Consider the following 15004-nt stretch of genomic DNA (forward strand, 5'->3'; position numbering starts at 1 on the left):
TGAAACCAAAATGAGAATTGCTTCCATATATATAGCAGTATAGGACAAGCGGAATTAAATGGTCCACCTTAAGAAATGTGACATTTCAAAGCTCAAGTCAATGCGTGGAGATTATTTTTTTATAAAAAATAAAAAATTAAATTACTAAGACTAAGAAAAGTTATTAAATTAGTTATATATTTTAAAAATATCATAATGTAGTTGTAGTTGGTATCTTATATATTTAATGAAATTACTAAAAAAAATATAAAAGAGTTAACAATTAATACATTTTAAATGTATTTTATATTTCTTATAATTAGAACTAATAAAGTACTTTATTTTGTTTTTTATAAAAATAATCGAAAGAAATATTAAATTAAAATGATAAAATTTTTAAAATTACAAAACGAAATTATACCTAAAATTAAATTATATATATATATATATATATATATATATATATATATATTTATTTATCACATTACACAATCGAAACTCACGGTGTAAGCACGTAGATCACGATAATTCATTCCTACCCTTATGTTCCACCTGGGTAGGAGAGAAAATAAAGAGAAAAAAAAAAACAGAGGTAAAAGAAATAAATAGTAACAAATAGAATAACACAAATTTGATATTAATGAGTTGGAATAAGAAAAAAAAAAGTTCTTTTCTCTTGTTTAAATGAATAAAAAAATGAGCAAAAATAAATAATTAATAAAATCATTAAAAATAATTTTTTTTTATTTTTCAATAAAAAGATTATTTATATAATTTTTAAAAATAAAATATGCAAAAAATAATTTCCTAATTTCTTTTACATCTAAGCGTATAATCTTTTTTTTTTTTTTTTCTCATCCATTCAAATGTACCGTTTGTTTCTGATTATTCCCACAAGCAAAGAAAGGATGAATTAAATAATAATAAAAATGCTTGGATATATATAGTCCTAACTTTAAATGGTCTAAAAATAATTTTTGCTGTGGATTTGTGATTATTATTAACATAAAAGAAGTTTATATAAGATCGAGTTAAAACATAGGACTTCTTAAAAAATTTTAAAAATATTTAAATATTTAAAATTAATGTAAAAAATTAATAATATTATAATTGTAAATAATAATATGGTATTACCGTGGCAAGTTGAAGCGGTGAGGTCAAGGTCATGCAATTAATAAACCAGCGCGATTCACATGTTTGTGTGCGAAATTTATGTGTCATGTGATGTAAATATTTATTTATACGATTTAACGATTACTTTCTGTGTAAAAAATTATTTACATGTAAAACAAATATTTACCTTATAATTTATTATTAAAATATTATCATTAAAATATAAACAAAACACCCATTAATATAAGAAAAGTATAAAATACTCTATCAAATTTACAGGTATTATAAGCAAGCATCTTAAATATATTAGTTTCTGTTTTAGTTTAAGGTTTTACAATGATAATGATTGTTAATGGTAATTGGCATAAAATATGGATCCAAATCTTAACAAGAATGTTTATATTCGTTTAAACGAATCTTGGGAGACTTAGAGAAAAATGAAAAGATGAAACAAATAACTAATGAAGTACTAAAAAAAAATAAAAATCAAAACTTTAATATTCTTGCAGAAAATACAGACGAGTTAAAAAAAAAAAGAGAGAGAGAGAAGAAATGACAATATTTTTGAAATGTAATGGAACTCATCAAATAAACCTTAAAAGTACAGAAGAGAAAGTTCCTTTGTTTGCTTCAATTTCCAATCTCAATTCTTTAGCAGAGAGTACCCTTCCAATGCATCACTGTTATTTTGTGTGTGTAACACTCTTAGAAGAAGAAGAAGAAGAAACTCTTCTAATCAATGAGTCAATAGTGGAGTTTTTCTGGGAAGTGTGAATTTGTGTTCATAACGGTAATGAACCATCTTTTGTTTTTTGTAAAATTGTTAAATTTTCAATGTTTTTAAGCATTTCATTAGTCGTTTGTTTTATCTTTCCATTCTTTTTTCCCTGAATCTTCTAGCAGGATTTGCTTAAGTAAATTGTAATTTACTTAAATAAAAATAAAATTAGATAGTCCTATTCTCGCGTACGTACGTAGGAGAAAATCCAAATTCATAAAATATCGATCAATGCAAAAGATAAAAATGAAAAAGCCAATATGGCTCAAATTACATGAACACTGCTTTTTTTTATGCATTCTTATTATAAAAATTATCTAACGGATTTTTTTTATAAATTGGATAACAAAGTTATCTTGACACAGAAAGCACACAATTTGAGTACTAATATTCTGTCAAATCCTTGGTTTAAGAGTAAACCACTAATCATTTGTTGCTTTTTCATGCACATTCTTCCATATATATTGTGACATAAATGAGAAATTGTACTGAGGCAATAACAGTGACATAAAATAGCACACGAGATCATTGCATGGTAGCTACCTAGCTGAGGGAGAAATACTTGAATCAAGTAGACTTATTTCGCTTTCAGCTTGTCTCTGAACCATCTCAAAGGTAGACATTCCTTTAGCTCTGCCAATGTTTCACTTATGTCAGGCCTTTCAGCTGCAACTGGTGAAATGCAAGATAAGGCAATCTCTATAGCTTTCCATGCAGAATTGACATTGAATTCTTCCTGTAATCTTGGATCAATAACATTTTGAATATCTCCTCTTTCAACTATTGGTATAACCCACTCAAGGATGTGAATCTTTCTTCCAGGTGCTCTTAATACTGCTTGTTGCCCAGTGATTAGCTCAAATAAAATTATCCCAAAGCTGTAGATATCACTTTTCTTAGTTGAGTTTCCAGTTCTCTGAAATCTATTAAGAAAACAAACAAACTGCATTAGTGAACCCAAGGCTTGTGTATCGCATCTTTTCCTTCCATTTTTAACTACATAAGATATCAACTAAAATAAGGAAGTCTTTTTATAGTGAGGGTGTATTTGAAAACATAGCTTTAGTGTTTCTTCAATAAGCTCTTACTACACGACACCTTATACCATATATTTCACTGTAAAACTTCTTGGAATGAGTTGAAAAGAGCTTATTCTGATAAATTCATCGAATACCTAACTGAAATAAGCTGAAAAGAAGTTATGAGAGTCGCAAGTTATTTTTATAAGCTCGCCGTAAACTCTTCCAAATGGGAAGAAAAATAGAGGATAGAATGCTTCATGTCCTTTTCAAACTAAATGAGTAAGTTTTGTTGAGCTTCAAGTTTCATCGTGTTTTGATTGATTCAAAGATTTTGTTTAGAACGTTTAGTAATTCAAGTCATTGGTAAATTTATCTCATTTGCTCTACTTGAACAACATTACATCCACTCTATAGCAATCAATTGGTAAGGATGGAGGGTTAAAAAGGAATAAACATAGAAAACAAATTGAAAACAGCACACTACCTATTATGTAATTTGACCAATGAAATCCTTAGACAACAATCTCTTTGGTAACTCTAAACAAGCTAACATTGTTTTACACTAGTAAGAGATGCACGTTTAATTCAGAGGGTAGTTTCAATTCAAAGCCATGAAATCCACTACTTCAATTAAAAAAAAAAGGAGCTGCAGAGTAATACTGCAAAAGTATAGAACTTCAGTAAATCTAAAATTACTTACTCTGGATCAACATAACCTGCTGTGCCAGCAGGACGAGTTGATATATGAGAATCAATATCGTTACCAAAAGCTCTGCATAGACCAAAATCAGAAATCTTGGCATGCATGTTCTGATCTAGTAATATGTTGGAAGTCTTCAAATCTCTGTGGATAAGAGGAGGTTTACAGCCATTATGCAGATAATCTAGTCCTAAAAATCCATAAGAAACAGAGAATTAGATTAGAGTAAATGGAGCAAGAAACACAAACTGCCATAAATAGAAAGACAAAACGTAGGTGCAATTAAGTACTTTTGGTGTTATTTTTCCGATCACCATTAGAGTTTCACCTTAATAAATTGCAATAACCTTAAATGACGACTTCTATTGTGCAGTTTGAAGTTAAACTTTAATTGTGATTAGAAATAATAGTGAAAGTACATTAAAAATTTGTACCTAAGTTTTGTCCTGAATAGAAATATAAATGGATTGTATACCTTGTGCTGCATCCACTGCGACAATAAGTCTCTCATTCCACTTCAAGACATTTGGATTGTCCACTGCACACAAATATACATTAACATGCCCATTTTGTTTTGGTTCACATGGAAAAATAAATAGACGTCACACTTGCAGTTCTGTAGAAACACTCAGAAATGAAAAATTAGGCAAAATTAAATTTCCTCCTCTTAGCCTCCCTGCCTTATTCATGTTCCTTCTAATGATATCATATCATGTGGACTGAAAAGTTAATGTAGGTTTTGCACTCCACCTTTGTTTATATTATGTTAGTAGTATAGAATAATAACATGTTGGGATTCACGTTTGAATGAGCATGGATCCACATTTACTTCAATGCTATGAGCTGTAGCTTCTATGGTTGATCCACATTTACAGGAATTTTCAATGTGTCAAATACACAATAAATCTATCATGCATGCCGATAGATTGATTGCTCAAGAGAAAACTAGAAATTACCTGATAAGTGCTGTTGGACATTTCCATTGGCCATGTATTCATAAATCAATGCTTTAATATCACCTTCATCGCAATACCCAATTAGAGAGACCAAATTTCTATGATGAACAATCATAAGAAGTTGTGCCTGCGTACCAAATTTTAGCCATTCCAAAGTTAACTAAAAAACATTGTAGGATTTTCCATGTAAATATTACTTTACTAACATCAAATTTGAAATTACGTGTTTTAACTTAAGTGCTGTATCTGACCTCAGATCGGAATTCCTTATAACCTTGCATTGATGATGGTGAAAGCAACTTAACAGCTACTTCAGTGTTATCTTGCAGAGTGCCAAAGTAAACTTTTCCAAATCCTCCTCCTCCAATAATAGTTTTGAAGTTTTCAGTAATATTGAGAATCTCACTATAACTGAATGCTCGATGTTTTGATTTCAATGATCTACCCTTTTGAGAATCAGAACGCATAACTATAATAGTAAAGAAAAACCGAATCAAAACGAAGCAAAGTTGATCTCACTATCTCTCTTTATCATAACATTCATGTCTTATCTCATACTTCTCTTTCTATCTTTCTCTTAATTGTAGAAATAATTATTCATAAGTTTTGTACAAGTATGACATCTCTTTAATGGTTCCATTCAGAATTAATAGAAATTAATCGTTGGTAGAAGAAAAGCTACAAAAGCTTTTCAATTAAAATTACTGATACAAGCATAAAACATAATACAGATAAAACTTTTAGGAGAGTTAGACTAATAGAGAGAGAATTGTGTCAAAAGCAAAATCTCTTAAACCCTTTTAGATAAAAACTTCAAATGATTTTATATCTAAGTATACCAAAGGCTCAAGCGAAGGAATTAAGGCAACTGAAGACAAAACTATATATATAACCAACTTCTTCATGCAATAGTAACTGCTAAATATATTCACATAAATTGATTATAGCTTCAAGGTACTTCATGGCATTGTTCATTCAGTCATGAAACTTGGATAAAAGTACATTAAATACCTTTCGGTCTTCTCTTGATTATCCAAAATCCAAGAGCAACCAAAATGATTACAATTAAAGCTGAAACTGAAGCAACAAGTGGTGCTGTAAAGTTCTTCCTTTCGCATGAATGCGACATACAAATATAAGGATTATCGGTCACACTGAAAAAGGTCAAAGTGATACGATATTAGTTGTCATACAATGGATTACCTTTGCATTACATAATAATAGGTTTTGAAACTACTAACATTCAATCATACATCATCGAAATTCAGTTATTATGAAGGGCCTTTGTTTGAAACACTAAAATTAATACCGAATATTATTATTTTTATCCCTTTTAATTTTTATTTTATACACACACATATATATATATATACACACACGCGCGTATTTTAAAAATATATTAAAAGATACAAACAACCTCTCCAATTTACTTAAAGATCTACAAGGCAAAGGGGCTGAAGTTAAACGAATAGTGCATCCTGTTGTTTATTTTTTCATTCTCACCAGTGCTGATTGTTGATCAGCAAGAAATAGGGACTGGTTTTCATAAGGGCTAATATATATATATATATATATATATATATATATATATATATATATATTTTTTTTTTTTTTTTTAAGGTGTTAAAATAAAAAATGATGTTAAGTGTAGATATTAAATTTTTAATATCTTTCTTTTTACATATTTCGCTCATTAACTGGTATAACCATATGAACATATTTTACAGCATCGCTGTTTCATCAATCAACAAACCACAATTCGTTATATTATGGGGATTATCAAATGAATGAAAAGGCGGGCTACAATTGAACCAAAGAATATAAAATATTATACTAGAAAACCTCAATTGCAGAGTTGTATCCGCCTTTTTCTTGAGAGCCTTAGGAATTGGGCCTGAAAGCTTGTTCCCTGTGAGATTACTGCAAAGACAGTGAAATATACATTACCCAAGTGCCTAACAGGAAGGTAAGAAGTTAAAAGTCACCAAACTTACAGTAATTTTAACTTGGGTAATTCTGCCAGAAATTCTGGCACAGGTCCTTCTAAATAGTTATTTGACAAATCCCTGGAACATTGTATCGCATTATGGATTAAATTCAGGTGGGTAGATTACAGAAAGGACAAAAAATAGATACAAAATTATGAATATTGTTTGTTCTATTCTTGAATTAAAATTAGTAACTGCCAATAATTTAGTTATTGAAATGAAATCATAAGATAAAAATTGAAGAACAATATTAAGCGTCTATAATATTATATCTACGTTTTTTCCTTACAATTAGGAGCTGTCGCGTAAACTTGTACACAGAATGCTGGCATAATGCTGCCAGTGAGGCTTCTAATGAGCCAATGCTCCAGTATATATAATATTTGAGCACAAAATGAATCAGCCACAACAATAACACTCACAGGATTTCTAGTTCTGTAAGATATGAGAATGAAATATTTATCTCCCCTGTCAATTTGCTTGAGCTCAAGTTCCTGCTCGTATGTTTGACATGATTTCAACAAGTCATTTGAACGGAAAGTACAAATAAATGCATAACACATGAAAAGAAGAAGAAATTAAATTTATACACACTGTTTGGACAATGTGTGGTGCTATAATCTTCCACTAGCATTAAAGTGTTACGGTGATGTCAAACACAAGTAATTTTTTTTTTCTCCTCTCTTATTATTCGTCTTTTCTAATAGCATTAATCACCCTTTGCACCCTAGATGGTATATAGAGTGACTTGAAGAAGCTTAGTACTCACAAAGCTGTGATCCTGGGATTGGTGTCAGAGTTGCAAGTGAGACCCTCCCATGCAAATTGCTTTGGAAGACACGGGTCCCCTTGCCAATTCAGCCAAGTGATATGGTAGGCGCTTTTAATGTCCATAATAGCACCAGCTAAAACATAATGAAAAATGTTAGCAACAGGCTCTTCTAAACAGTTAATTCTTCAACAAGACAACATATAGTAATAGTAGAAACCATCTCGAGAGTCTGTTGGCAAAGAAAGACAGGGTATCAACTTGTACACCTCAAAGGCATTAAGGATGGGAGGAGCAGCAGATTCTGACGTTGCACCAATGCTAAATGAAATTCTACTTCGGACTGCATCTTGAGGAGTAATGGTGACTGGCTTCATGTATTGAAGAACCAAAGGGTGTGAGAGGACGGGTTTAGAATTAAGGGTGATATTGATAATTCTATTTTGACCTGGTGGAAGTGCCTCAATTTCAGCAAAGTGAAAGTAGACACGATACTCATAATTTGTATCCAGGTCGTCAAACAAAGAACTATAGTCAAATTTCAAGGGGTATGAGACATTTAGTGATTGGGATGCAGTCCTTAATACTTGGGTTGGCAATTTATATGCACTGGTTGAAGGATCCACATCAATTGATTCGTCCAAAGGATGCCAACTATTTGTAACTTTATACTGGTCATATCGCCACAACCGATCATAGACGTCATCTTTGTACCTAAAAGATTTACAATTATTATTGTTGTTGTTTACATTTGGATTCAAGTGTTGTTGGGAAAAAGAGCAACTTTAAACTTTCGTTTTGGCGTAATAGAACTATGTATAAAAGGTCAGGAGATTTTATAATAATCTACAATATTAACTTAAAATGAAAAATCATCCTCCATTTTTCTTCCAATATGATACATGGCAAAGAAATGGTAACTAACATTTATTGTATTTCAAATATTAAAATATTGAGCACTGCCTTTTTTTCTTTACAAAAATTATATTCATATACTTGTATAATATTTTTATATCTTTCTTGCCTCGATTTTCTTTCTTCTCTTTTTATTTTTCCTTGCAATACTACACCATCTATCGCAATTCTCTCTCTCTCTCTCTCGCTATTTCTCTTTTCTTTTTACTTCATATACCCCGAATCGAGTGTATGGTGAAATTATTTTGTTTACGAGCGTTGTGCTGACCACAACCATGAATTGGAAAGGTGATTAGATAAAATGAGTCGGCCCAAATATACTTAGAGCTGTAAAAAGTCCATTTAACCCAGCCTTAATCCTAGTGTATGTGAGTTTGGGCTACAAAATCCTGCGAACCAAAAAGCCTACAAGTTAGAATTAAGGTCAGAGTTTTATAAGTAAAAAAAATAAATTATATGTTTTTAAAAATTTATATTTAAGAAAATTCTATATGAATTGCAATAATTATTAGAATATCTAAGTAAATTTTTATATTATAAATTTTTTTTTATAAAAATATTAAATATATATATATATATATATATATATTCTCAGGGTCATATTTTATTTATATAAAAATATCTTGTATTCAAAAAATAAAGTCATAGTAAACATATAAAATTAACAATAAAAAATAATACTAAAAAAATTTGTTAAATCTAGTAAATAAAAGTTAATATGTTAAAAAAAGTAAATAAACATTTTCATCATAGAAATTGTAGGCATATAATATTTTATGTTATAAAATTTATAGATGCAAAAAAGTAACATGTGAACATAGTAAAAATTAATGAATGTTTATAAATTTAATTTTTGACTCATCTTATTTAATAAAATTTATATTTAAATTAAAATAATATGTGTTTCTAAATTTTTATTTTAATAAAAAATTTATGATAAAACTTAATATAAAATTTTAAATTACATGCAATATATATATATATATATATATATATATAATATTTAATTTTATTTTATACATTAATTTATTATTTTAAACCTATAAATATACTTAAAATTAACTACACCATAACATTTAAGTAATATAAAAAATAGTATGTATACGATAAATTAAAATACATACTTATATATTACATATAAATTGATAAATTAAATAATAATTTAATTTTTTATTTATAAGTTGATTTATTTAAGTATTTATTAATTATTAAATTTTAAATGTATATTAACAATTATATTTTTTTAATAATAAAAATCTATCTATACTTATATATCTATATAAAATTTATTAAAATTAATTATTTAAGATTCTACGTATTTATATTTATATTAAAAATAATCATACCATGTATAAACCTAAGCTATAATGAATTTACAATTATTAAAAGTCATTAAAAATATTTAAATATACTAGAATTGATTAAATTTATTAAAATAATTATTAAATATTATTTTATAATATTATTTTATCATTTAATTATTGTTTAGTTAAAAATATTTAATACTAATTCTTAATTAAAATAATAAATTATTAATATACTATATTAAATTTAATTAATAAAATTAAACAAGTGCAAAAACTAAGTTTAATTTAATTTTATAACATAATTATATTTAATATTATTTTTATGATAAAATTTTAATATATTGAGTATATAGTTTTTTATTTTTAAAATTAGTTTTTATATTTTAAATATAATTTTTAATTCATTTAAATAAAATAATTTAATAAATATTATAAAAAATAATATAATAATTATTACTTCCTTTATAAAATAAGTGGGTTAGATCATCTCTAACCTTGTCTCTAACTCACTATTATTTTTATTTTAAGGCTTAGAGCCAGCGTAAATCCACTAAATATAAGATTTAAAAAAAAAAAAACAGGTCAAAGCTTTAGTTTATTTTGATAACTCTATTAATATACTCATTAAAGGGTAGGACTTAAATAATTAAATCTAAGGAATGACTCAAATAAATTTGAATTTTTTTTTAACCCAACTCCATTAAAAACTAAGTCAAGTGCCAACTAACCCAACTAAGCCCACTATCTCACATGATCGATCGACGTAGGGTAGTGATTTTAGAAGTCCGAATAGTCTGTCAGTTGTACCAATATCATGTCTAAATTTAATGAGCAAGAGATTATTTTTATTTGTCTCAGTAACAATTTGTTAATTTTTGTTATAGTAGCAGCAATGAGAGAAAAACTCACGTCCACTAACTCATCATGGTAAGGGGTTGATGATATTACCTGGAGTAAACAGGCTCTCCATGGAAGCCAACATCGATCCTTGTCTGGTGATCCAGTAGCGGTTGTGAAGTAGTACTTGACATTGTCTGATAAATGGAATTGTTCAAAGGGCGTAATTCCAATGTAGAAATGTAAGGTATTGTTGGTCCAGTCCTTACAAGACACAATTGTATAGTGTCACTTGAGGGAGTGTGAATAACCTCGGCAAAGTCGTAATTGTCGTCCAGATCTACATTTATTGTGTACCAGTAATTGACCCCAATGTACAAGTCGAAAGATGAGGTTTCATTTTTGGAGTCATAATTTCCGTATGAAAAGAAAGCTCTGATTAAATAGTTATTATTTTTGCCTTGTTTAGGTTTAGGGTGTAGCAGTTTCTGTCTCCCTCTGGAAAGCTTCTCAGTGTATTCAATTGTTTCCCAAAGTCGCGATCCACACTTGATGAAACCATATGATTTTTTCCTGTTTCCACAAAATCTTCGTCTGTCTGATACCAAATTCCAGTTTCCGGATCCAAGTAATCTCTGGGTGATCCACAATCTATGCTTATGAAATCTATAAAATATGTATGTCAGATAATATGAATGTGAAAGTAGAAGAGCTACGTTGGAAAAATGTTATTTGCACGAGTTCAGATTAAATTAATAGATCTGCACATCTAAAATCATCACTATAATAATAAAGACTTATATGTAGGTTTGTGTAAGTAAATTAATTTTATATAGCTTTGCTATGAGTAATGATTAACAAAATAAAAAAAAATTCAAAAATATACTATTTAATATTATTAAATAAGAATTTTTTGTCTTTTTTAAAAAATAACTAATTCATCAAGATAAATAAAAAGTAATTATATAAAAAGAATTTAACAAATAATATATGTGAAAATGAATCTTTATTTTTGATAATTTTTAAAAAAATATTTCTTTTATAAATAAGACCGGAAAAAGTATTTTATATAAATAAAAGGATGACTTATTGACAGATTCTAAATAAAGTATTTTTATAATCACTTAAATATCAAATATGAGTTAATCAACCTTATGGTACCATGGCTTAAAAAAAATACCGACAAAGCTTGAATTGATGAAAAGAACTTTGCATTTTAGATAGTGGACTAGTTATAAAACATGTCTTAAAGAATGGTATTTCTCATATACCATGTTGATTAATAGTTCATCTTATTTTAGTTTCAGTGTTTGTTGATTAATATAATATAATCATTACAATTTAATTTTTCATTATAAATTTAAGGGAGTGATGAATTAAGAAGCATCAAAATAGAATAACTCTTTTGCTATTACAATATTTTTCCCATTCCAATCTCTGTTTCCCACACTCATCTCACACTTAAAAAAATGGAATTCTTAAATGAGTGCTGTAATAAGAATTGAAATAACAATATCTAACCTATCTTTTTAAACCGTTAGTTGAATTTCTATTTATATTGTAAATAAAATAACAGTGTAACAATACCAAGGTAAATTATATATATATATAAAAGAAACATATTAACTATTTTGATCGTTAGCAATTCAAATATAATAGCCTATTAAAAGCTTTTTTTCACATGATGTTTCTAAACAATGACACGTGGATTTGTTGAATTTAAAAGGTTTCATGAATAACTTAAACTCGATTTTTTTAATAAAAAGACTGACTTATTTATAAAAATACTAATAAGATAATTTTTTGTCAAAAAAAATTAACTTAACGCTTTTAATAAATAAACATGACTTAATTTAGGTATAATACGGGTCAAGTCATGGGCCTTTCTACGACTCACTTAACTTATTTCTATCTCTAATTTTAGATATCATTTCAATTCTAATTCTTGAACAAAACTTAATAAAATAGATTTAACAAGTTAAAGAAAAAAGTCAACAATATACATAATTTGGATGCGAAATAGAAAACTAAACAAATTAGCAATAAAACTCAGCATTTTGCATGGATATACTCGAGACAGTGTACATCAATGTACTCAAATGCTCCTAAAATTTGAGCCAAATTAGTACTTAATTAGTAGTAGATACCTGGATGGTTATCGTCGGTAATTTCTCTTCCAACAGGTTTAGTCTAGTCTTGAGTTGGCGTGAGTAATGAAAATTGGAACCAAGACAAACCATAGCCATGTGTTTAACTTTGAGGAGACAATCCATTGTGGTCCTATTTCCATGCTTTATGCAATGCACGTGAGCTTATGCAGCGAGAAGAATGACGAACATGAACTCACCAAAAACTTTATTCAAAGCAAAGTATCAGCTATCATACTCTGTGAGATATGTTGTTAGGCTTATATATATGTATATAACAGTGTGCTTTTGAACAGCTAGTTCTTATTGTCATATCATCGACTGGGTCAAGAGATTCGTTTCTTGACTACTGTGCGTGTTGCAAACTTCATTTGCGTGTCCTGAGGGCGAGTGTGATAATCTTCTGTACTGAAAAAATTTAGAGAAAAAAGAATGATGTGTATGGGTTTCAAAAGTACTCACAGTTTCAGTTTGCTTTACTAGTTTTATTACAATAAAAATTTGATATTACATATGATATTGTATATTCATTTTTTTTAAGTGTTCATGAATACGATATTGATTGCTTTTAGTTTGCTTGAATAGATTTTTAATATTATTAGACAGTTGGTTAGACTATTGATAGTCAATTTAGTCGCCATCATGAAAATGATAATTTTTTTCCTCAATCTTGTTTCTTTATTACTTAAAAAGTTCTTCAATATATAAAAACTACAGTACATTGAGTCTCTTTATATATTCTAATTTTCTTTATTTACATATAAAATTTAGTTTGATTGATTTAATACATTATTTCATGTAATAATAATTGGTTTCAGAAATGTTAAATCGTAATTTAAGGAAACTTATTTTATCTATAATATTAGAATAACATGTAATGGACCGAAATTCAATATACCATTTTTAAGAGTACTTGATTAAAATGATCATGATTATTTTGTCAAAGATTAGGTTATATCTCTTAATTACTGAAATGTAGTTGTTAGTTACCATCAAAATATTGTCACAATCATGAAGTAGATGTGTCTGCCCAACTTTAATTTGAAATATAGCAGCATTATTCAGGTAGGAAACTAAACTACTTTTCCAGGGATTAATTCTCAAAATATCTAGCAGAAATTAAGGAGAACAAGAAAATACTTCCTTTAACTACAGGCTCATTCAGACCCAATTTACTCCCTTAATTATCATTGAATAAAGGATTATAATGACAGAATAAAAAATTAATCTAGCGGGTGCAAATAATTCACGGTTAATTTCGAACAAGTGTCTAATAGAATTTGAATCGATTAAGTGTATGTTTGGTTTGAAAGAACTTAAAAAACATTATTTTCTAAAATAATCTATTTCCATAAACGCATGTTAATTAGTATTACAACTAATATAGATAAATAAATAAAAAAGACAAAATTTAAACAAGTTTCTTATTTTCTTACACTCACATTCTCAGGTCAAATAAAGACAAGTGATAATGAAGGTTATTTAATATTGAAAATATATTCACCTATCATTATTTGATTTGAAACTAGCTAGATGATAAAAATAAAAAGAAATTGATGTATGGTAAGTTTTTAATAATTTAATAAAATATTATTCATTAATTTTTTTCACCATGTATATCGTTAACCAGACTTTAGAGGATGGTTATAAACTAAACCTGATCATATTTGACATCAAATAAATTTGTGAGTTGTATTTATTAGTGATGGATCATGAGAATAGAGTCCAATTGAACATATGAAAGTTGGTGCTAGTTGCTATCAGCAATTACTAGGTTGCCTTCAGTGGACAGATGAGGCAGAGTCTTCCATTTAGTTGGATTTCATATCACAGCAACATCACTCTTCAGTTTCATTACCAAGTCAGTACTCAATCACAAGACTGTGTACCAACCAGTAATTCTTAGCTGGCCGGAATCTACTGCCAGGTTAAACTAATGACTATACTATAATATTATTAATGCATTAAATTTAATAATATTATATATTTTTTTAATAAAAATTTACTATTCATAACTTCTTCTTGTGTGTTGTCAATTTATGTTGACAATTTATAATACGTAAACTTATTTAAATTTCAACAGATATTGTTATAGTTCTTAAAATTATAAAACAAGGGTAGTTTTAATATTTAAATTACAGTAGTTTTGACTCTAATGTTAATTGTTATTTATAATTATAAAGAGTAAATTAATATATTGATCAGTACACATTCATTTATTTATTAAAAAGTTCTGGTCAACGGCTCACACCAGACAACACACGTTCTGCAATGGGTACAGAATATTAATATACGCTGGTTGCTGTAGTTCTGAGACAACACGATAAAGACTCCTTCAACAAAGCGTTTGGTGAATTTATGGGAAAATGAATGCAGGTTAGGTCTTCACATGAAGTATCAGTTCTTTTTTTTAATTCATTTTTGCTTGCATAAGAGAATGTCACAGTAACTTTTGCCAAACGGCAAATTCACATGTTTAGGATTTGAGTCTGT

General features: G+C 28.0%; 1 protein-coding gene and 1 pseudogene across 1 annotated transcript; both read right to left on the reverse strand.

The window, feature by feature from the left end:
* Nucleotides 1-2447: 2447 nt before the first annotated feature.
* On the reverse strand, nt 2448-7430 carry LOC113851010 (probable LRR receptor-like serine/threonine-protein kinase At1g07560). The gene is made up of 10 exons (XM_027481507.1): nt 7306-7430; nt 6959-7030; nt 6543-6614; nt 6391-6468; nt 5560-5702; nt 4800-5017; nt 4549-4675; nt 4068-4130; nt 3593-3782; nt 2448-2793 (listed from the first exon to the last, which is right to left on the reverse strand). Exons 1-10 carry the CDS (start codon nt 7428-7430, stop codon nt 2448-2450), a joined length of 1434 nt encoding a protein of 477 aa, XP_027337308.1.
* Nucleotides 7431-7493: 63 nt separating this feature from the next.
* Nucleotides 7494-12637, reverse strand: LOC113851011 (annotated as a pseudogene).
* Nucleotides 12638-15004: the final 2367 nt, after the last annotated feature.

Source organism: Abrus precatorius, unplaced genomic scaffold, assembly GCF_003935025.1.
Source record: "Abrus precatorius isolate BTA unplaced genomic scaffold, Abrus_2018 Scaffold9, whole genome shotgun sequence".
Lineage (NCBI taxonomy): Eukaryota > Viridiplantae > Streptophyta > Magnoliopsida > Fabales > Fabaceae > Abrus > Abrus precatorius.